The sequence below is a fragment of the Malurus melanocephalus genome, unplaced genomic scaffold, assembly GCF_030028575.1.
Source record: "Malurus melanocephalus ecotype Western Australia unplaced genomic scaffold, MMel_1.1 scaffold_423, whole genome shotgun sequence".
Classification (NCBI taxonomy): Eukaryota; Metazoa; Chordata; class Aves; order Passeriformes; family Maluridae; genus Malurus; species Malurus melanocephalus.
In genome coordinates, this window is record NW_026623655.1 from 220,797 (window position 1) to 242,976 (window position 22,180).

General features: G+C 36.4%; 1 protein-coding gene across 1 annotated transcript in view; it reads right to left on the reverse strand.

Moving 5' to 3' along the window:
- The window catches only part of METTL15 (methyltransferase 15, mitochondrial 12S rRNA N4-cytidine), a 53,107-nt gene that overhangs the window by 22,650 nt on the left and 8,277 nt on the right, over positions 1 to 22,180 (reverse strand). The window contains exon 2 of the mRNA XM_057379776.1: positions 4,292 to 4,428. Coding sequence (XP_057235759.1) covers positions 4,292 to 4,428 — 137 coding nt within the window. The remainder of the gene's footprint in view (positions 1 to 4,291; positions 4,429 to 22,180) is intronic.

Below are 22,180 nucleotides of genomic sequence, written 5' to 3' on the forward strand. Positions count from 1 at the left end.
ATCCTTCTGATTAGAAACTTTGATTATCTTCCCTTCCTCCTCCTCATCAGAAAGAACATGGTTTAGTGGTGAATTTGGTGGTTGGAATCAAAAGTCTTAGAAATCTTCTGCAACCCAAGTGATTCTATGATTTTAACTGCCTTCTAAGAATCACTAACCCTTCTAGAAAGGTGAATAAAGAAAAAAAAAAACCCAACAAATACAGAAATATGTGAAAACTGGATTAAGGCTGTATGTTTATGCAGTAAGGAAGTTCTGGGCCAGTTTAATACAGCACCAGAGGGGATGCCTGGAGTAAAATATACAAAAAATGCTAAAAACTTAGTGTAAAAGCAGTGTCAAAGGCTTTAGCAAAGTCCAGGTAAATGACATCCAAAGCCTTTCCCTTGAAAACTGWCAAGGTTTAAAAAAACCATGGAAGGTACAAGATATCCAGCAATGTAAAAAGTAAAAAATGAATAGAACCAATTGCCTTGTATGTGTTTTCCATGTCAGGGCAATTTTGAATTTGAACCAATTTAAACCTTCAGTGCACTGAAGGATCAGATCATGTATGAAAGCAAGCAGAGGTTTCCAGTCATTCTGAAACCTGCACAGCTGGGACTTCAGCAACAAGAGAAAGAATCCTATTCCTTGTGCTTTGATATGGAAATATATTTGGGTTYCCTACTCAAATCTTTTGGGAAACGAAATAAATATCAGAAAAACAATAATTTAATACAATGGCATCTGAGGGTCTTTTTTACTACTATCAAATGAATTTTTCTACCTCATATTTAAGGTAACTCCTTGTTGCCTCCATTTTGAGAGATAGCCAGATGTTGACATACATGGAGAATTCTTTAGAAAGAAATAATCCTATAGGTAACTAATTAAGTATACTTATATGTAGTCAAAACTCCATTATAATGAATATGCACAATAATTATATTCCTTATGCACTACAGTTAAAAGTTACATAAAAATAATATATGGCAAGAAAAGCACCAATATATAATTCTCGGMTACAATTCATAAGCACATAAAATAAGCTTCTCAAAACTGAAAAAAAACCCCTCTGTTTTCCTTAGAACTGGAAAAAAATCTATTTTCCCCAGAGCATACAATGCAGAGCTGATCTTTCTGCCACCTTTTTTGTGCAAACTTAGTGTAACCCTGAAAGCAAAATCCACAAGCCCCCTCACACCTCAAAATCACTTAAAAACTATAATAAAACAGCATTCAAATTTCATGAGGAATTTTATACTATTCAACCACACTTTTGGGGCACAATTCCTTACTGCACCCAGAGAATTACAAAGCACATATTTCCTCCTTTGCATTGGCTTTGCACGAGTTTCTCATACTTAAAAATTTTCCATGATATTGGTTCATTGCCAGATTTCAGCCACCACCCTAGCTTCTTCCTTTCAGTGGGCGTGAAAGGGTTTACTTGTAAAATATATTGCTACTGACTGGATTTTATCTCCTTCTCCCGGATTCTCGGCAGCAATTCCCAAGTTAGCGGCTTCCCCAGAAAGCACGTCAAAGGATTCCCACCCACACACTGAATATCTAACAGACCCTGACCCATTTTCTCCTTATTAAAGCAGCACTGCATGTTTTAAAAAATAAAAATAATAAACAGAGACACCAAATGAGTGTGAGAGATGCAGTTGGAACTGTACCCTCTTCTGATTTAAGTTCTGACAAAATCGCTATCAAAAAAAGAGACATTTAAAATGCAAACATCAAATCTATTTTTCCTCAGTTTTCTTACTCTGTGACTTATTACTCCAGCTATCTTTCAGTTAAACACAAGGAGCTTTTCATTTATAAGTTCTGAATATAGAAAAATCCTTTATTTAGCCATACTTGCCACAATATCCTCGTGCACATTTCACAGAATCATGGAATTGTTAGGGTTGGAGGGACCTCTGGAGATCGTCCAAGGCAGGGTCACCTGGAGCAGGTGACACAAGAACTTGTCCAGGTTAGTTTTGAATGTCTCCAGAGGGAGATTTCACAACCTCCCTGGGCAGCCCTGCCACCCTTAACGTGAAGAAGAAGTGAACATTTGTGAAGAGGTTCTTCCTCATGTTGAGGTGGAACCTCGTGTGTTTCAGTTTATGGCCATTGCTCCCTGTCTGGTCACTGGGCACCACAGAAAAGTCTGTCCCCAGCTCCTCCACACTGCATTTCTGTGCATTGGGAGATCCGCCCTCCATTTATAAAAGCTCCATATCTCATAAGCAAATCCCTAATACTCAACTGATTTGTAAACAAACACCAGCTTTACCTGTTATTTATAGACTACATACCTTTATCTCCTTTCTCCTTTGAATTTGACCATGGTTTATGCAACTGACTTCCAGGGAAAGCAGATTAATGATTTGCACATGAAGAACATTCTTTTGTCAGAATATTCAACGCTATTACGAGGAAAAATATATTTACCTTCTGAAAAAGGACACACTTGCTCTTTCTGATAGGAAAGGCAGAAAATGGGAGAAAACACCAGAGAAAATAAGAATACTGCCAGGTGACATGCAGTCATCTTTCAATGAGCAAGATTTTCACCAACATTACTTAGGAAACCACCTCATTCTAAGGATAACTTACATCTGTAAAGGTAGAMACCACCACCAAAAATAAGAACTAGGAGACGTCCTCTGTCCATTAAACCATAGAAAGTAACATTAACTGTTATACTGTATTCATGAAAGTCACAAACCTAAACAAGCAGAAAATTAACAATGTCAATTATTGGCAGAAGAGTATCCAACACYGGTAAAATCTCCTCATCTATCTGGAAAATAACTTCTTTCACACCCAGGTTTGCATTGGATACTTTACAGATAGACTTTGCGTTGAGTCAGAGGACTGATAATTGTTGTCTTACGTTGTGTAAATGTTTCTAAAGGACTAAAAGGTTCTTTTCTACAACACAAAGAGCAGAAGGCTTTACAACTCCCATGATATTTGGCAAAACRTGTTTGCAGGCATAGTTTAAAAGAAAATGGACTTTCCTTGACAATATTCTCCTCAGCATTCTCCAGAGAAATAACAGCAGAGAGAGGAATTCCACAAATTTGTAAGTATGCATTGTGTGTCACTTCAGCCCACAAAGAACTGAAAATTTAGAGAAATATATGTAAGTGGYCTTAGAGAGTAGGATGAGTAGAAACTGAGCTGTGCTGTCTTGTCACATGCTTGCATCTCTCCCACTGGGCCTCTGTCAAACACACTTGAATAAAGGAATGCAGAGTTTGGCCTTCTGTTTCAGAAAAGATGAAGGAACACCTTCTGCATGGCTTAAATATTACTGCTAACTTAGAGCTTCTTTTTATGTGGGAAAACATGACTGAACAACCAGGCGTTTCTTTATCCGGCTCTTCCAGATTTCTTCTTGCTGGAAATATTTGCTTTTCTTCATGTTAAAGCTCTTTTGAAATAAATAAACTTTCAACCTGACAGTGAGCATTCTCTCCTTACTACCTTACCTAAATTTCTTATGTCTTGATTACTTCATATTATTCAATTTTCTATCTAYGTATTTTTACTTCTTGGTCAGCTTTGAAAATTCAGCTTTCTGAAAACCTCTTACTAAACTCTAYATATTGCACACTTTTGCATGAATGCACTGCTGCTCTGGACTCTTTCTAGWAATAAATAAAGAAACAAGAACTCTRCATAACTACAAAGAGTGTAAAAATTTGCATTTAGCAATTATTCATTTAGCAAATTCAGCACTCTTATTTAAAAAAAAAAAATGAAACATAACCTGTACACAGAAATCATAGCTTATTGTAGTGTTCAGTAGTTTTTTAAGCCAGTGGCAAAATACTTAGCAAACCTAATACTGAATTACAATTACTTGGGGTTTTTAAATGAAAATATTAATATTCCATATTTAAATGACCTAATTATTTTTAAATTTGTTATTCCATCATTTTGGTGAAATATTTACCACAAAGGTATGTTTTTGTATTACTTTGCAATCRGAATCATCTCAAGGCAAGCAGAACACATGAATCATTTTTAAATCCATTTTTAAATCAAAAAAATTAGCAACTTGATGCATGCTTAAAATCAAGAGCACAAAATACACATTTAACTCCCAAAACCTAAGAGGAAGGTGCACTCAAATACTCATAAACAAATTGGATCTCTTATTTTACAGGGTACATACCGCACAGAATGCTATTCTACAATAAGCTATAAAAAACCGTAAAAAATGCATTAAACTACGTAAAAATCACCAAAGAATCGACCTTATCAGCCACATATGAGAGAGGAGAAGACAACTCACGGGTAGGATTCTGCCAGYTGCTGAGCTATTTTATAAGCTGTGGGATCCCTGTCCAGTGCATAGACGGTGATGCCGCTGGCTTTCTCCAAAAGAGCCGTCGTGTGACCTCCGGCTCCAAACGTCATATCCAGGAAGACCTGCAAAGGGAAAATGACAAAACCTTTACCATGCAGCAGAGATAAACTGATGGCTGATTTAAAACTTATTTTACTAATCGCCCTCAAATACTAGAGGAAAATATATCGCTGCCTTTTTTGGAAATATTTCTGTTTTGGAAATATTTCTATTTTGTGCAGAATTGTGGTCATGTCAGGATAATCTTTTACCAAAAAAAAAACAAAAACAAACATCAACAAACAATACCAAAACAAACAAAAAAAAGCCTTCTATTCATACTCAGGAAGGGTGATTGGGTCATCAAATTTCATACTGAGAAAAAGTGACTTGAAAAGGCTGCCAACTCCCAGGCACATCATGGAGGAGAAGGTCTGGAGCGACCAGCTGGCCTGCAAAGATGGGAAAGTGAGGAACTGCTGAGCAGGGCCCAACTAGTCCAAGCTCAAGAAAGAAAGGAAGAAGCAGCAAGGCAGCTGAGATAGGACTCCAGAAAGGTGAACACTGCTCTCCTGATGGCTCTGCAGTTTCTGAAGATTCATTCTAGAGATGTTTCTATGGTCAGCGTCCATATGACCAGCAGGTGACCAAGCACAAAACTGAAACAGTCAGAAAATGTGGTTGTTTCTTTAATATGACGGAACATAATAATTTAGCTACATTTTGAATATATTTGCATAGGCTAAAAATCCCAAKTATTTTCTCTGTAAGTTCTCACATWCSACTAAGATTTAGAGAAGGTCTCTTRTTACCAAGGGTCCAATCAGTCTGGGATTTCTCTGCATTGTAYTTTTACTTTGCCAAAAAAACCCCAATACTAGCTATTGAGTGGGAYATTAAACCAATTAGCCACTTTTTAAACTCTCCTCAATGAAAATTATAATATAAAAATGTAATTGTTAACTCTGCATTTAGCTAGAAAACTGCAAAAATGAACAGGAATTCTAGAAAACATACAAATCCTCCTAAATTAATTTTAAAATTTCCAAGATATATCTGGTATGCTTTGATTTCCACTCAAGTTATTTCCATTTAATGCTTACCAGAAGTAATGTACATAAGCAATAAAGAGACCTCTAACTTTTATCTTCTAGTTCTGTAGAAAAATCCATTTGSAAAAATCCCTTTAGAAAAATATGGAGGAACAATAGAAAATTAAAATCACCTTTTTATTTTTTTGCAYAGGATTAACCCACTCAGAAATGCACTCAAAAAACTTAGTCACAACAGTCCCAAGTGTCATTTAGGATTGCACTTATTCTGCAATAACACATTACAATCAAAACCAATCTAAATTACATCATAATTCCTCTCAGAAAAAAAAAGTTTAATCAGCATGAGTCACGTCTTCATGGTTGGGTTGGTTGTTTTGTTTCATTTAAAAAAAAAACAAACAAATGTTCTTATTCTATATCATAGCTAGAAAACTGGGATGAAAATTTTCAAAAACCTCAATATTGCCTTTTCTAAAACAGACCCACAGAGTTGGCAGGAAGAGTCACAGAAGGTATAGGAAGTGTCAGAAGAGTTACCTCTACCGTTTAAACAAAAAATCTTTGGAATAATAATTTTATTCCACTGAAACTCACGAGCAACATGCATTTCCAGAAAAAAAAAAAAAGTATTTTCCCACTAATAAGTTTAACTACTCTGTATTTCTTGCATGTCTGTTTGTCTTCTAAACATCCTACTCTTCTTTGGTCATCTCTAGAAAGTATCGAACAGATTTGATCCTTCTTTCACCAACATTTCCACAGTGTGGAGAAAGCCCGTTTTTTTACCAATTTTGAATAGCAGAACATGAAAAGATGAATTAGGGACCTTTTTTGCCAAATCTTCAGACAATTTTGCTTATTTAAGCAAATATTTATTATTGGGTTGGGTTTTATTTTTTTTTCCAGATGAGTTTTTGAAGACCTTATAGCTCATTCAAGAATACTTTTTTTTTAACAGTCTCATCTTTCCTCACATCTGCTTCTGCTTTTATTAGTTTTATTAATTTCKCATTAATTCCATCATTCACATTCAATTCCTCAAAGCTGTTCCACTCAAAAGCCATACTTTGCACCTAGAACCTAAAAAAAAMCCACCTTAAGTTACCCAATAGAATGATTATGTTCTTAACATGACAATTTTGGAGCAGTGATCAGATTTGAAATTAATCACTGTAATATCCTGCTTCATAATACGCTTCTTATATATTCCATTCATCTTTCATGCCTGAAATAAAAGATGCTTCACTTTTTTTSTTCCTCTTTCTCTCTTGCCTACTAGTTTTTAATCAAATAAAATTAAATGACATTTTATCCTCCTGGTCCTATAAATACTGGAGAAGATTATTACATGAATTCCTCCTGCAGTGACTCACTGCTCCATTGTTAAGTTATGATAGTCCCATCAGAGTCCCCCTGGGAATTTCATAATCAGTTTGTGACTGTACATTTTAGAAACCATTTGGCTCTTTCATGACATACYGACAGCAACAAACAAAAATTTCACAGCTTTCATTTTACAACTAGCTCTAGGACAGAGACACAAAGAGTTTATCTTCACCATTTTAGTGTACAAGACTTTCTACTGGAAAGCTCTCATAATAAATAACTTTTAAGCATTTCATTTTGCTATGACTGAACTAATCTGTAATTCCTCTAACKATTATGTTCCACATGTAATAAAGTTCACTCCATGATACTTAATAGCCTTTGTGATTATTTTTCCTTTGATGCGTAACAAAATAATTGCAGAACTTACACRAAATTGAAACTCAAACATGACACACATAAATTGAAGCCACGTAACTTATTTTTAAAAACTCACTATTCCAGCATTTTCCAGTCTCTTCTTTTTTACGGCAAGAACTTTACACTCTTTTTAAAGTAATTTGATCCTTGACATGTACAACTTTATTTTCCCCGACTAATCTTCATTATTTCAAGCAATTCATCAGATGACCTTCCACAAAATATTTTTGCTTCCTCTCACAACCCTGACATTGTCTGAAAGAGGACTCCAACTTCTTGGGTATCAGCACTTCAGGAGTCCCTCCCTTTTCCATCACTGACCAGGTGAAAAACTTCTGCCTTTTTACCTTTTTGTTCAGACAAAGTGCCTCACCTTGTTCACTTAGACAATACCAAAAGATCATTAATGTTATGATAAACTAGCACACATAAGGCATTTATTACAGCTCCTTCCTACAGATAAGAACTTCTCCTAAAAACACAAAGCCTGTTATTCTCCAAAAAGGGCCCTCATACTACAAAATTATTTATTCAATCTCCTGTTTATTCACTTTCTCTATTAAAAAAAAGTTTAAAATCTATAYAGACAATGACCATCTTGCCTGCCTTCAGCAAATATAATCACGTAATCTATTTCACTTCCAATTTTTCTGATTTAAAAAAAATAAATAAATAAATATCAGCCTCAAAGCAACCTTCCCGGGAAAATGCAKTTCCTTCCTCCAGCCCTGTTTTGCACTTCCTGCAATGATTTAACACAACAATCCAGTTATTCTCCTATGATACTCTTGCATCCTGTAGTTGGCATTTGTCCCCTTTTTGTCTAAAGAAATGTTTCACTGAATGGCAGCCATTCAAGTACAGGGAGTAGAACATTTTACAGTACTCCTCCCAAATTAAATGCTCCTAAGACTCATCCAACTTAGAAGGTAATGAAGACAGCTACCAAGTCATGGAAAGACAAATTGACACTACATAAATCACAGTGCATGACCTGTACATAATGTAAAACTCATTAAATTTTGTCATTTGCAATATTATGGATCAAAATTGATCCAGATGGAGTTTTCAGAGGAAAAGGTTACTCAAAGCTTACTTAGTGAGCCAAAAAGAGGAAAAAGAATCTACCAAATCAGTCACCTCTCTTACCTGATGGGAAAGACATACTTCCTGAGGTGCAAAAAAACAAGTGATGCCATTTTCGGAATAGAAAACAATATCAATGCTAAGTTTGAAACATGAGCAGAACAGAAAATATGAATGCCAAAATTAAAATACGAGCAGAAGAAAAATTAACTTGCAAAGACTACACACTCTGCCAGTACCATATCAATACTACATAYGAATAGAATATTTTAACAGTGATAYATGCYTGGTGGAGGATTTTCCACCCAAAACTGGGGTGGAATGAAAATTATAAACTARAATCACAGAACTTTCCTGTGGGAGAAAGGAAATATATCCACAAACCCTGCTGCAACAGCCAAGAACACAGCCCCAGTACTTCACTGTTCACTGTTCCACCTTCCAGAAGGAAAAACAGGAGTCAGAAACAATGAAAATTATGAAAATAGTATATTTTCAGTTTTATCAATTATGGAATTAGAATATTTTCAAGAAATTTGCATAACGTATTTGTTTTGAAAATGGCACTCTTTTTCCTTTTTACAGGCTTGAAAAAAAACCCAGAATACTCATTTATTTAAAACATACTACAAAGAAAAACTGAAGAGCAGCTACCCAGCATCCAAGCCATGTTGCCCAACTTTTTAGCTCACTAGAAGTAAAGGAAACACCTGGAAACTGCTGCCTAAAGAAAGGAAAATAAAACAGAGATGCTTTCATGCAATTGTGGTATCAAATGTCAAAGTAATATTTTTTCTTGCAGTATCATTATACTGAACAGTCTAACAAAAATAAGTTCACAAAAATGAATGGTTACTTGATGAGAGATATTTCTACAATATTAAAGCCACCATCAGCTGGTGTATTCCAAGCCAATCAAAGCCGGGTCACAGTGCTTCTCTCTGCTCTTGCTGATCTTTCTCAGTGGGATGACAAGCCAACAATTTTCACAATAATAGAGTTTTCATACTTGAAATGAGAGCTAGTGTTYGTAAATGCAAAGAAGGTCAAACTACTAGGATGCTTGTTAAGGCTAACAATAAATATTTATTAAGGCATTGCCAGGCACTGTTGGTCCGTATCAAAGGACTTATTTTATTTGTATCTATTCTGTTTCTTTGTGTGAAAAAAAAATCCTGAGAACAGAAAAGTAATATCATAAACAAAATAATCAACACATTGCAAGATGCTTTATGCTACTTCATTCTTCTGGTGTTTCTACGATGACTCATGTTCTCTAAACTTGTCTGAATTTCCTTGTTATTCACAACAGAAATTGTTCACTGTCACAACACAACTTGTTTTCCACTCTGCTTTATTTTTYAAATATCAACTCTGAGTGCAATAAGGTATATCTGACCTCTTGTTCAAACACCTTGAATTTTCTCTACAGCTGACTATTTTAAGACACTCCGCTATTTAATATACACTAAGTAGAACAACAAGCTGAATTGAAGTGGGGAGCAGTGACAACAAATTCTACAGGAATCTTTTTCTAGCAGTGCCTTTTTTTTTTTCTTTTCCAAGAAACAGTTGATGTGGTGTGTCCTTTTATAACCACATCTTTCACAACTAATCACTGCAAAGGTATGAATAGAGATATTTTAAAAATAGTTACTGGTGCCAATGCTTCTTGAACAAAGCACACAGACTATTGTTTGGCCACATATTTTAAGGTCCACTGTGAGGGGAGGAAGTTTCTTCTCAGTTCCTCAGTATTTTACTTTCCTTCGGCAAAGCTCAAAATTGAAAATTAATTGAAAATTAATGTTCAGTGCTGGCCCTTTTTAAACCAACCTCACTGAGCCTATAGTTTCAACAMACACAGAGAGAAAATTAATCAGGACGATTGAAATTAATTCTCTTTTCCTTCTCAGAGGAAGCAAAAACACACCCAAACTTCAACTTATTTTCTTCCAATCTTCTAAATACAGGTATTCTGTTAAAAAAGCATGATGAAGCAGAACTTATACTACAGGGAACCACAAAACAGACTTCCAATCCTATTGAAAGGAAAATCAACAGCCAACAGACTGGACTGGACTTAGAATATCCAAGATCCTAAATAGGTATCTGGTAAGAGATAGTGGCAAACACTGCTGWAAGAAGGGAAGTTTCCCAAAAGCACAGCTCATTCCACATCCAGCCTCCTTGCAGAATTACAGATGATAAGACTGGTATGCATGGAGAATGAAGGGAAAGCTCTGGGAGCAAATAAACCAGTTTTGACCTCACAGACTACCAACAATATTGCCTTTTTCAGCCTAGGAATGGAACTCGAGATGATTTCAGTGCAGAAGGTGATATAAAAGTGGGTCTTTATTGGAGCAGCCATGGAAGAATATCCACAAAAGCCCACCCACAGGGGTGAATGCAGTTTGATGGGTTTTAGGAAATTAGTATCATTGATAAAAGCACCAATTAGGAGCACAAGTGGTGATGTAATTCCCCCCTTCTCTGAATCCCCACCCTTGGTCCCAGCTGTCCTTGTGGGTGACAATGTTCCACAGACCTTGTTCCCAACCTTGGCTCCCAGCAAGAACCAAGACAGGACAGGGACCTTGTGCCCCCAAGACTTGGAGCTCTGCAAATGGGTTTGGTCTCCTGCCTGGGGAAAAGGGCAGGGCAAAGAACTGGGAAGGTGACAAATATATAAAAGGAAAAAGGCAAAAATCACTCCAGCATCAGCAAGAACTCAGCCAGTGCATGCATAAATCCACGCACATATACAAAACCGTAACAACATGAAGAACTATCATTTGAAAAAGTTTTGCATTTTAAGTTGCTCACAATTATTTTTGAACCAACYATGGTGTTCATTATATGCTGTAGAATGTAGTAGAACGGGAACTTTGAACCATTCCCCATGGGTCACTGTGAACATATTAATGTAAGAATAAAAAAAACATATCTTTAAAACCTTACCTAAATGAACATTTACAAACAAAAAAAAAMCCCAAACCTATTCATTGCAGMGCCAGTGCAAAGTCACACACAGGTAAAGTCACTTGCACCAGCTCAGTTACACWGAACAATCCAAAAGGTCGGTGTTGACTTTGGAACATCTTATTATGGTAACAAACAATCTATTTAAAAGAGACTAATGGAAGTGGGATCACTTTTCGTCTGAAAGACATATGGAGTCTTTTTTCTGTCAACTGAAGTTCATGGCTGGACTCAGTTTACAACTCTGRTCGGACTAACATGCTTAAAACCCTACAGTGTGTAGAAATCTCACAAATATTCTCCTGTCAGTAGCTAGGAATTATATTTGAAACAGTCCTTCCTTCTAATTGTACATTTATATGAAAATAACAATACAAATATACGCTCAATTTGCTTTGAGCATAYCAGAGTACTGAAATAAAACCCCAACCACTTAAAAGAAAAAACCAAACAAAGAAAAAACCAACTAAAACCCATAGCACTCTCCAGAAGAATGAAATCTCCTTGAAAAATTATGTATTTTTATAGTTTCTCTTAGGCTGAAGTGTAAATCCAGGATCACAAGTTGTACAAAATTACCAATCCAAGCACACTATGAATTAAATTTTCTGTTAAGAGTAACTTATCCTAAAGAYCAAAAAATATACTCATCCAAACATTTTAAACAGTTTTCTCTTAGGAATATTATTTCACTTAACATTCCCTCCTGATTAAGTAATGGTTATTAAAAATAACAAAAAATCTCACAGCAGATTTTCAAATAAATTTCAAATACATCATTGTTCTACAAGAGAAAGTCAAAAGGCAGTCATCTGAGAATAACTTCCAATTCAATTTTAACATTATTCATGAAATAAGCTTATTAACTTTTTTTCCAGTAACCAACTCAGCAAATTCTCTTCTCTCCTTCTCTCTCTACTTAATTTCATTCTTTGTAACTCATATGTGAACATATTAAAAATAGGCTTCTGGATCTCACCATCCAAAGGTGAAATTTTTAATTACACATGCAGAAACCCAAAGTAACATGATTTGTGATCTTTTTGGAAAGGTTAGCCCMCAAATATCATGAAGTACCATTCTTTGAAGTGCAACAGAAGTCCCATTTCATAAGAAAGTTATCGTGTAATTGAAGTCTTTGCCACAGCATATATTCAGAAAAGACCACGATGTTTGTCTTTGGCAAGAAGAAGTGTAAAGTGGCAAGGGAAGAAGAGACACTGCCACCAAGAATGCAGGTTACACTAGTCCYCTTTTCAAAAAATTATTACATTATTTTTGGACCATGGTAGAGTTCAGCCACGTATATATGAAACGCTAAAAAAAAAATTCAAATAATTGCTTTTTTACTTTACACTAAAATATCTCCAAACTATTTACAATTACTTTCTTAAAATAATATTTGCATTTTTATAGCRTATTTTACAGCAATTGTTTGCCATATTGTAGAAAAACCCTCTGACTTTACTTATAAAGCAACTCCACCTGTAGCTAAACRCAGTCACACTCTAAAACAAGCAGCACCATAGTTCATTTTCCAGTATTTAGAAATGCAGTGCTACTAAACTTCATGGAGCAGAGAAGATTTAATGACCTCCAACACTCTGTAACTGGAGATGCTCATATTCTCATCTTGTATGCAGATACAATACACTACTACATAATTAAAGAACAGGCAGTTACTGATTTATATTTATGTGAGATCAGCTTTACAAAAAGGAACATACTTCAGACTCAGAGGCAATTAAAACCAGATTAATTTCCTACCACAAATATGAGTTCAAACTCCTAGTGAGAACAGCAGGACTTGTAATTTACTTTTATACTCTTTATCACATTTATACAGCAATCAAAACACAATACAGACCCTGAGAAAAATCATCATTCACCACTGGTAAAAATAATGAGCATAAAAACCTTGTAGAACCATACAGTTTTCATGTAATCTATTGATTAGAGAAGGCACCTACTCGGCCCTTCAAAGCATAAAATCAAACACCAGGAATTCCCAACCTCTTGTGGAAACTCTACAGGTGGTTTGATGGAAGTATAAGAAGTGTTAGCAGCATGCAATTATAGTAATAAAATACCTTTAAAGAGTTGATATAAGTCAGTAAAAAAGAACATGCATGCACAACCTGCTGTCTGAACAAGGGTCCCTTTACTTCCTTTTTAAAGCAAMAACATTCTCAATTCTATCACCTGTGTACTTTAATATAGAATGCCATGGTGGATATCACAGAACACAATGGCATGACTAAATTACACCAATTTTTGAAGTACAGGTCTTGTTTTTTTCACAAATAAGATGTTCAGCTGTTAATTACAAAACKAATAAACAAGTGGATTAAGAACATGATAAACTACATTTTACACTGAAGTTGTTGAACCAATTGGCTGCATTTCAGCACAGATACTGTCATAAGCCAAAAGCTGGAAAGAGACAACATACCAAACTCCACTTTTTGATAACTCTCTGTGTTTACCAACAAAGCACTGCCTGTGGCAGCGTGTTACACCAGGAGGAGCTGGTTTGGCTCACCTCTCTTAGTTCTGAGTGGCTGAAATGAGCACAGAGCAACTACATCTAACTTAATTACACAGATTAGATATACACAGCAATTTGATCAACCAGTTCCAACACAGCATTGCTTGAAAACAYAACAAATGGGCCCAGTGATGCTTAATATCATACTGTAAAAAAACTGTTCCAAAAACCTCTACAAATACACAGAAAATAAGACAGCTTTTACCACAAGAGTATAAATACAGTAAACTTTCTTGCTCCCTTTGTCTATTATTTATTGCCTGCAAACAAATTGTTTTACTCAGTTTTGTATGGTGATGCTTGTATGCCATCATTAGAGACCAAATTACCATTAGCAAAACTATTTGCTTTATGAACTGTACACACACACACACAATACAGTTCTTTTCAAATAAACCTGTTATTTAACTCGAGATCAAATAAATGAGCATGACARAGTAGGAAAGCCCATACAGATAAGAGCATCAATTCTGTGTAATTACAGATAAGCTGCCATCTCCCTCAGAGCAAAGCAATTAAACATGTGTTTATCTTCAGAACTAGAGTGCTTGGCTGCCTTGGAATCAACATGCACAACTAGATGGGTCTGTGAGKTTTGTAATTGTTAGTTTTACCCTGTGTTTTTGTCCAAAAGTTAGTTGCACAAGAAAAGAAAAATTAAAAAAGCAATTATAGCTTTTAAATTGTCTCTTCCACAATCRGAATCTGAGCCACCAAGTGTGGTCTAATCCATGTTAGACATTTAATAGCTTTGACAGGATACAGGATTAAAAATAAAAGTTTATCTGGCATATATTTTTCCCCAATAAACTCTWACATAATTCCTTATGTTATTAAGCTGATTTTGACATGGGAAGATTCTTCTGTTTTCAATACAGACTATATTTAGCCACATAACATCCTCATCCAGGTGGATGCACCCAGTTACTCYGCCTATACAAGTAAGATACAAATGAGAGCACACAAGAGGTGCTGCTGACCRTTCTGAATTGTCTTTAATTTTCTTTCAATGAGGAATCATTCAATGGCAATGCCTACTCTGAATACCATAGGAATGCCATCATMCTAAAAATCACTRTATGGAAAAGTGAAAMACCTTAATGCAAACCCTAGCAYMATTATTTCTTTTCTGTCCAAGTCTGTGATAAATCATTCACTATCTTGCAGGTGTCATTCAGAAAAAGGCACAAAATGACAACATTGCAGAGTTACAGAGGAAGGCGGCAGCACAATTTGGAATTACCAATAGCTCAGAAATTGCACCAAAATTAATGAAAAAAAGGCAAAGTCAAGTATTACTAATAAAACAGAGAGGAGGGGTGCAGAGGTCACAAAAATCACCCAAGTGCAGTTGAACAAGTCTAAAGGCAAGTTACAACTCAGTAAAGGGTCCCTGAATAAAAACCCACCAAATCCTTGCACCTCAGACCAGTCTGAGCTTTCCTAAAAGCAATGCACAAGACAGTCAGGTTTGCCACCACAGCAGTCATGACCTACAATTTACACACAAAACTTAATTTCTATAAAAACAATGTATATGTACATTCTCCCTGGTAGTATTTATAGATATATTTTTTAATTTAAATGTATAACACTAAGGAACGGAATTATGTCTATAAAAATCTGAAGGTCTGAAATATACACTTCATTGAGTCCACTCTGACAAACTTTTACATTACTRAAAATTCAGCTGACCCTGTTAATCAGCATTTCCTCTTACCAGCCTTTGGAAAAAAATGACTGCAAGATTTTAAATTTCCACGAACAATAACCTGCTTCAAAAAGAGCAGGTTTTTTTTCTATCCAATTCCATTTTGCTTCTCAGAAAAAGCTGGAGTACAAATGCAACAACAGAAAACAGTCTGAAGGTTAATTTAAATATGATGCCTGCACCACAGACATTTTCTCCAGAAACCATTAAATAACATTTAATTCAAAAATGGGCATAAAGAGAGGAGCGGTTTCCTGTTGCTATGTTCCTGTTGCTCAGGTTTAAAATGAAAACAAACCAGAGGATATCAGGTATGAAAACAGGATCAAGTCTCACTATCAGCATTCTTTACAGGATGCAACATGGGAGAGAAGCTTGTCAGTGTCACTTGCACATCTACACCAMAAGGAATTATTACTGGCAATCTTTCTTAAGAGGTCACATCCCATTACCAGAAAATCCATATCCCTTTTCACCCCAGACTCTGCAAATTACTTCTGACAGCATCAGTGATCATAAATTTTATTCTTAAGGATCTGCATGAAAACAGCTCAGCAAAATGAAGAGAGAAAATTTCACCCTATTCTATCCAACAGATACTGTACTTAAGCTAAAAAAAAAATGTCACATTTCAGGATATGCATGTAAAAACACACCAGAAAGTACAAGCAATTTCATATAGCCTCTGCTAAAGAAAGTAGGGAAATTTACTGATTCTGAAACTTATACATAAGAACGAAGTCTGAAAATGTCCAAAGTACAGTAACACAGAAAACGTGCCTTGCTTTGATGGAGAGACAGCACTCACACAGGATTTGCAAAATTAAACATCACATGTGGAATACACCGGTAAGTCGCTTAACTAACAGGTAAGCACAAAAACTTTCTCCAACTATTCTGGTCAAGATGTATGGGCATTTTCTGTCTTGGAAACTAAGAATATAAACAGTAAAAAAGGGACAGCTCTAAAAATAATATAAACACGAGAATCACAAAAAAAAAACCTACACCATAGAAATGCTAATTACCACCAAATTATTAATAAAATTCAGACATTGAAAGTCCTGAATGCAACAGATATTCACATCAAAACTGCTCAGCAGACAAATGTGTTGAACATGACCAAAATACTACGAAACAAGACAGCAAAATGTATTTACCGAGTAAATTTGACACGTGTATATATTTTAATAGCTTGATGAAACAGAAAACAAGCAACCTGACTTGCTGAGCAAAAATAATGGCATTCCTAAACTGCACAGGAAAATTCTCTACAGAACCATAAAAACCACAGAACTAACAATACGTTTCTAAGCACACTTACTGGACTGTTTGTTAAATTATTTTAACTATCACAGCCTTTGRAACTATTCTAAAATTGGTACCTTAATTATTTCATGCCTTAGTAGGTGTTAAAATTTATCTTCTGGATTTTCTAAATGCCAGCTGCATCAGGTTCTGAGCACTTACTCTTACCCACTCAGAGACAGGTCAACAAGAAAGAATTTTTTATAACCTTTGCTGAAATGAAGTCTTAAGTCTCTAATTATTCYCTCTACCAGCAGATAAAAGACTAACAAATGCTTCCAAGACTGGTGCTACTGATACCACTTAATGACTTTATWTTTTTCCTTTCCTGCCTGGAAGAACAAACTAATTGGGGAGAAATTTTGTGCAACATTTGTAAAAGCAATCCATCTACCACAGCAAGGCAAACCCATTGGCTGTACCATGAAGTATGTCCATGTACACACAAAACCATCTCTAAATATTTAAGTGTTCTACTAAATCACATTATCACCATTTATTATTTGCTTGTGTTACGAAGAAAGCATTGTCCCACACAATTCAAAAAGTGTGATTTATTAATYAGTGTATGTGAGCATTCCTGAAAAGTCCCTGTACCTAAAGAAAATGACAATCCCACYGCTGGTGAGATTTCCCAGGCTTTTGCACTGAGATACAAAAATCCCATTAACAGGTGAGAAATCTTGTTTCTTCATCTTCAGTGCTCCAACGTAGAACAGACTCTGCCAAGTAATAACCTAATCCAAGGAATTTTGAAGTGCTAAAACCCAAAAAATATATGTGCTAATGGTGTGTGAGAAATGGGATGAGAACAAATAGGAACTCCTATAACCAGGATTATATGAATCATATTTTACAAAGTAAAAATCGCTCACCTTTATCACCAAAACTACTGCTGTAGCTTGTACTACTCTACAAACCACAATATAACAGTTCCAAAATTACTAAGTTTWAAGTCCAAGCTACAAGTCTCCACCACAGAAATCTTCTCTTAAATCTCCTGCATAGAGCAAGRAAAAAAATCTTCCATTTCAGAGAAACTTATCTGATTTTATTTTATCTAGAAACTGAATACTTCCAAGTAGAGCTTCTCCTCAGTGACTGTAAGGTAGGTGAAAGCTTTGCTTTAAATCTTTACTATTTCTTTCAAATTGAAAAAGAAGCTTTGAAATATGCTGCATTTTACTCTTCAAGAACTAATTTTATTGCTAATCTCTAGGATAAGTATCATTTTGATGACCATATTCAAAACATATAAGCACCTTCACAAACATATGAAATAGAACAAATACCTCCATAAAAAAGTTATAGACATAAACCTATTTAAAAATTTAGGTTTTGAAATTTAGATAACATGCAAAACCAAAATAATAAACGCTTTGATGGAGAATAAGAATACAACTAGGGAAACATTAAAAACTGTTTAAAAAGAAGCAGAACCAGATAAAGCCAAGATAAAGACAACAAAGGAAAAAATGCATGAAGGAGGAAATCCTTTAGAAAGGAAGGAGGCTGAAAAGGAACTGCATCAGTAAGCCTTGCATTCCTAGGGGAAAGTTGATATGAGGGAAATCTACAACCCAGAAAAATAATAAAATCACATTCAAAGAAGAAATTTCAGAGCCAGCTGATCATTTCAGGAGAGAACAGAACACCTTCTGCTGTTTTATATGATACTGGGCTCAGATGAGGACAAGAAAGGAAATGTGGAAAAGGATTCCCTTAGGACAGATCTCTCTGGTCCAATAAAACATCCGAAGGCTCCAGCAGTTTTCTGTGGAGGACTATTAACATTGTTTTTATACAGCTGCAGCAGATGGTATGATTCACTTATCTCAAAATACAAGAGCACAGGGAACTTGATGATAATATCAAGCATCAAGTTAGAACAAATAAAAAAGTGCCTTTCATGCAAATATTGAAACTATGAATAACGTTGTGGGGAGAGATCTAGTATTTACCACATCTTTCAGAGAGATCAARCTTGAAAAACACAATGCCAGTGATATTATACAAATACAACCCTCAACTTTCCCCCTGCAAGGATATCCTTAACTACTGTTGTCAGGTGAAGCTACTGCAAGGTAGAAAACAATCATTCTCTCCCTTCCCCTTCCTTTAGGTTTCCATTAGCACCTGCTTTGGGCACTGCCAGACTGGACACCCTGGTCAGGTACACTCCTGATGTGAACCAGAGCTGTATTACTGATGGGCTTGGGCTTTAGCAGAATCTTTACATCTTCAGTGAGAAGAAAAGCTGTTCAAGAGAAAAAGAATATATAATCAAAAGATCTCCTACCTCCTCCAATCTCTAAGAAGACATTTGTTCACCATCCCAGCTTCAGTATTCATCACACATGGAAGTAGCACAGACCTTTCTCAAGGTTCAAAATTACTGTCTCAGAGGTTTTTAGAAATAAGAAACTCAGTTGCAACCATCCCTTCATGTTTTCACTCCTCTGTTCTCAGTGGGAACAAGTGGGAGTCCTGCACAAAGTCAGCAAGGCTTGTTTTCTTTAATAATGCAAATGACCAAGAAGAATCAAACCTTGCTTTTCTCCCAATACCTTAAAGTTGTTTTATTTTCCTTAATGAAAGAGACAGCTCCAAGACATGTCCTGTTCCTTCATGTCCCCCACACAGCCGTTTGCCTCCTCAAGCTGCATGATGGTAAGAAACACACACACAAARGAACTGAAGAACAGGAGAATAAAAGGCACCAATGATACTGGAAACCACTGCCATCACCTGGAGATGGTGGGCTTGCACTAGGAGACAGAAAAGCCATTTATTATTATAAAACAGGGCACAACACAAGATGAACATTAGAAGTGAAAACTAGCAAATCTGAAAACGTAATCTGCAAGTCAACATAAAAAACATACTTATTTTGAAGTTTGATTTTTAAGAACTTTTGAACGATGTTTTAAAGAGYTTAGGAATAGTGAAAAAAACATTCATCATTACTAACAGGACAGTTCTTAATGAAGAAAACTTTAAAAAGTCCTCAAAGGACTGTAAACATCTGTAAATGAACAGGCATGGTAAAAAGCATAATTCCTGAATATGCAACCTAACACAGGAAAAAAACTCAAACTGAGTGCTACAAAAATCATAGAGAGGATCGTAAAAGATAATGGCAATGGCAGGTCTATTCAACAGAAACGGGATCTTCAACCACACAAATTTCAACAGCAAAGAACAATTAATCTAAGTTGCTAAAAACAAAATACTTCAGTGGGATGTCAGTCAGTAACATAGATCTGACAACTGCGCTTTAATTACATTTGAGACTGTTACCAATTAGTTAGTCTACAGCACTACAGGCTTCATGCTGCCTATGACTCAGTGCACTGACTCATTCCCTCAAACTTTTCCTACAGAACTACCCAGGCACCCACAAGGATGCAAGATCAAAAGGAAAGTAGTTACATTGACCTTCTTAGCAAAAGTCTTGTTTTAAATTTAGATGACCAAAAGCRTATACTGACACAACTGTTCGAGTAGGTTTTTTGAAGGAGAGGCTTTCAGGAGCGCTGTTTTAACTCCATTTCARATAAACATCTCAAAAAATCAAAATACAAGTAATGCTTTGTACAGTTTGAGGCTGAAGCAGCACATTTTTAAATCTGCTTTTTAAATAAGCTGCTCAAGTAGCATTATTTATTGTTAATAAAAATATCTACCATTGAAACATCTGTTTTCTGTCCCTAAGAGTCCTGGCTGATTTTAACAACTGAAGGCTGAAATCTTTTTTATGTCAGAAGTATGGCCACCAGCTGATGGGAAGGGTGGGACAATGACAAAATATCTTCAGTCGTTTCCCTGTTTTGGGGAAAAAAATCATCTTTGGTTAGATTTTTGAATTACAACAATTCTACCATTGCACTAAGCAGCAATGGCATTTTCTAGTTTTCCAATGAAAATAACAGCAAGAAGACTTCTCATAGTGAAGTCAGASAGCGACAGCCTACCAAAGATTAGTACCAAGACTATGGCTCCACAAGATGTAAAGGGTTTGGTATAGGAGTAACCAGGCATTATTTTCTCATGTTTGTTTTCCTCCTTGTAGTTAATTTCTCTCAGCACAGGTGCTCACTGTGCACTTTCATAGCCAAATAAACTTAAAAACTAAACCAGAAAACTAAAACAGAAGAAAAAGCTGYATTGTTTTCTGCCATATTAATGTGTTTTACTTGATTTGCAGAAGTCAGAGAGGAACGGGAGCTTATGGAGGTGGTGATATGTGGGGAGRAGCAATGCTGGACTTGTCCCCTTCACTGCATTACCTGTCCAGCTCGGCTCTTCCAGCAAATCCCAAAGGAAGGAATCAATCCCTTCCCTTTCAAGTTTTCTTTCCAAAAGGGAAGTAACACTGGAAATTGCACTATCCAACACAGTAACTGAGAAATGCACTCAGCTGCCAGATGGACACTGGAATTTTGGCTACGCAGCTCCTGTGATTCTCAGGTCACTACACTAAGCAGGTAGGTCACATTGTGTCTCACTTTCCTGTTTGTAAAACTCAGAAGCCCTGTATCTGCTTCCCAGACATACTGTGACTTGAACAACTGCAAGTGGAGTCACTCCAATGGACTGCAAAGCTCTAAACCAAAACGCTAACCTCTTAAAAAAAACAGGAAAAGGAGCATTTGCACTTGGATATTTCCACTTCCGAAGCATAAATTTGGTATTGTTGCCTCTAAGTTCTGCAGTGTAGAAGTAATATTACCATGCTACTTTATACCAGAGCTGTAAACATAAATTCGGTCTAATGAATTTGAATGAATTAACGTATAATCATTTGTGTTGGTTTTGCTTGGCCCAGTTTTTGGAAGTGGAGGGACCAAAAAGATGGCTCCTGTGAGGAGCTTCTGGAGGCTTCCACCATGTCCAGCAGAGCCAATTGCTGTTGGCTCTGAGGATGATGGACACGCCACTGACCAAACCTGGGCCAATCGAAGATGGTGGTTACGCCTCTGTGAAAACATATTTAAGAAGAAATCAAAACAAAGAGAGCTCACAATAGTTTTGCCAGTGGAGGAGAAGGAGGCGGCTGAGAATGTGAGGGATGCAGACACCAAGGTCAGTGCAGGAGGGGAAGGAGCTGCTCCAGGCGCTGGAGCTGGGATTCCTTTGCAGGCCGTGGTGACCATGGTGGAGCAGGCTGTCCCGTGCAGCCCATGGTGACCATGGTGGAGCAGGCTGTCCCCCTGCAGCCCATGGTGGAGCAGGCTGTCCCCTGCAGCCCATGGTGACCATAGTGGAGCAGGCTGTCCCCTGCAGCCCATGGTGACCATGGTGGAGCAGGCTGTCCCCCTGCAGCCCATGGTGACCATGGTGGAGCAGGCTGTCCCCTGCAGCCCATGGTGACCATGGTGGAGCAGGCTGTCCCC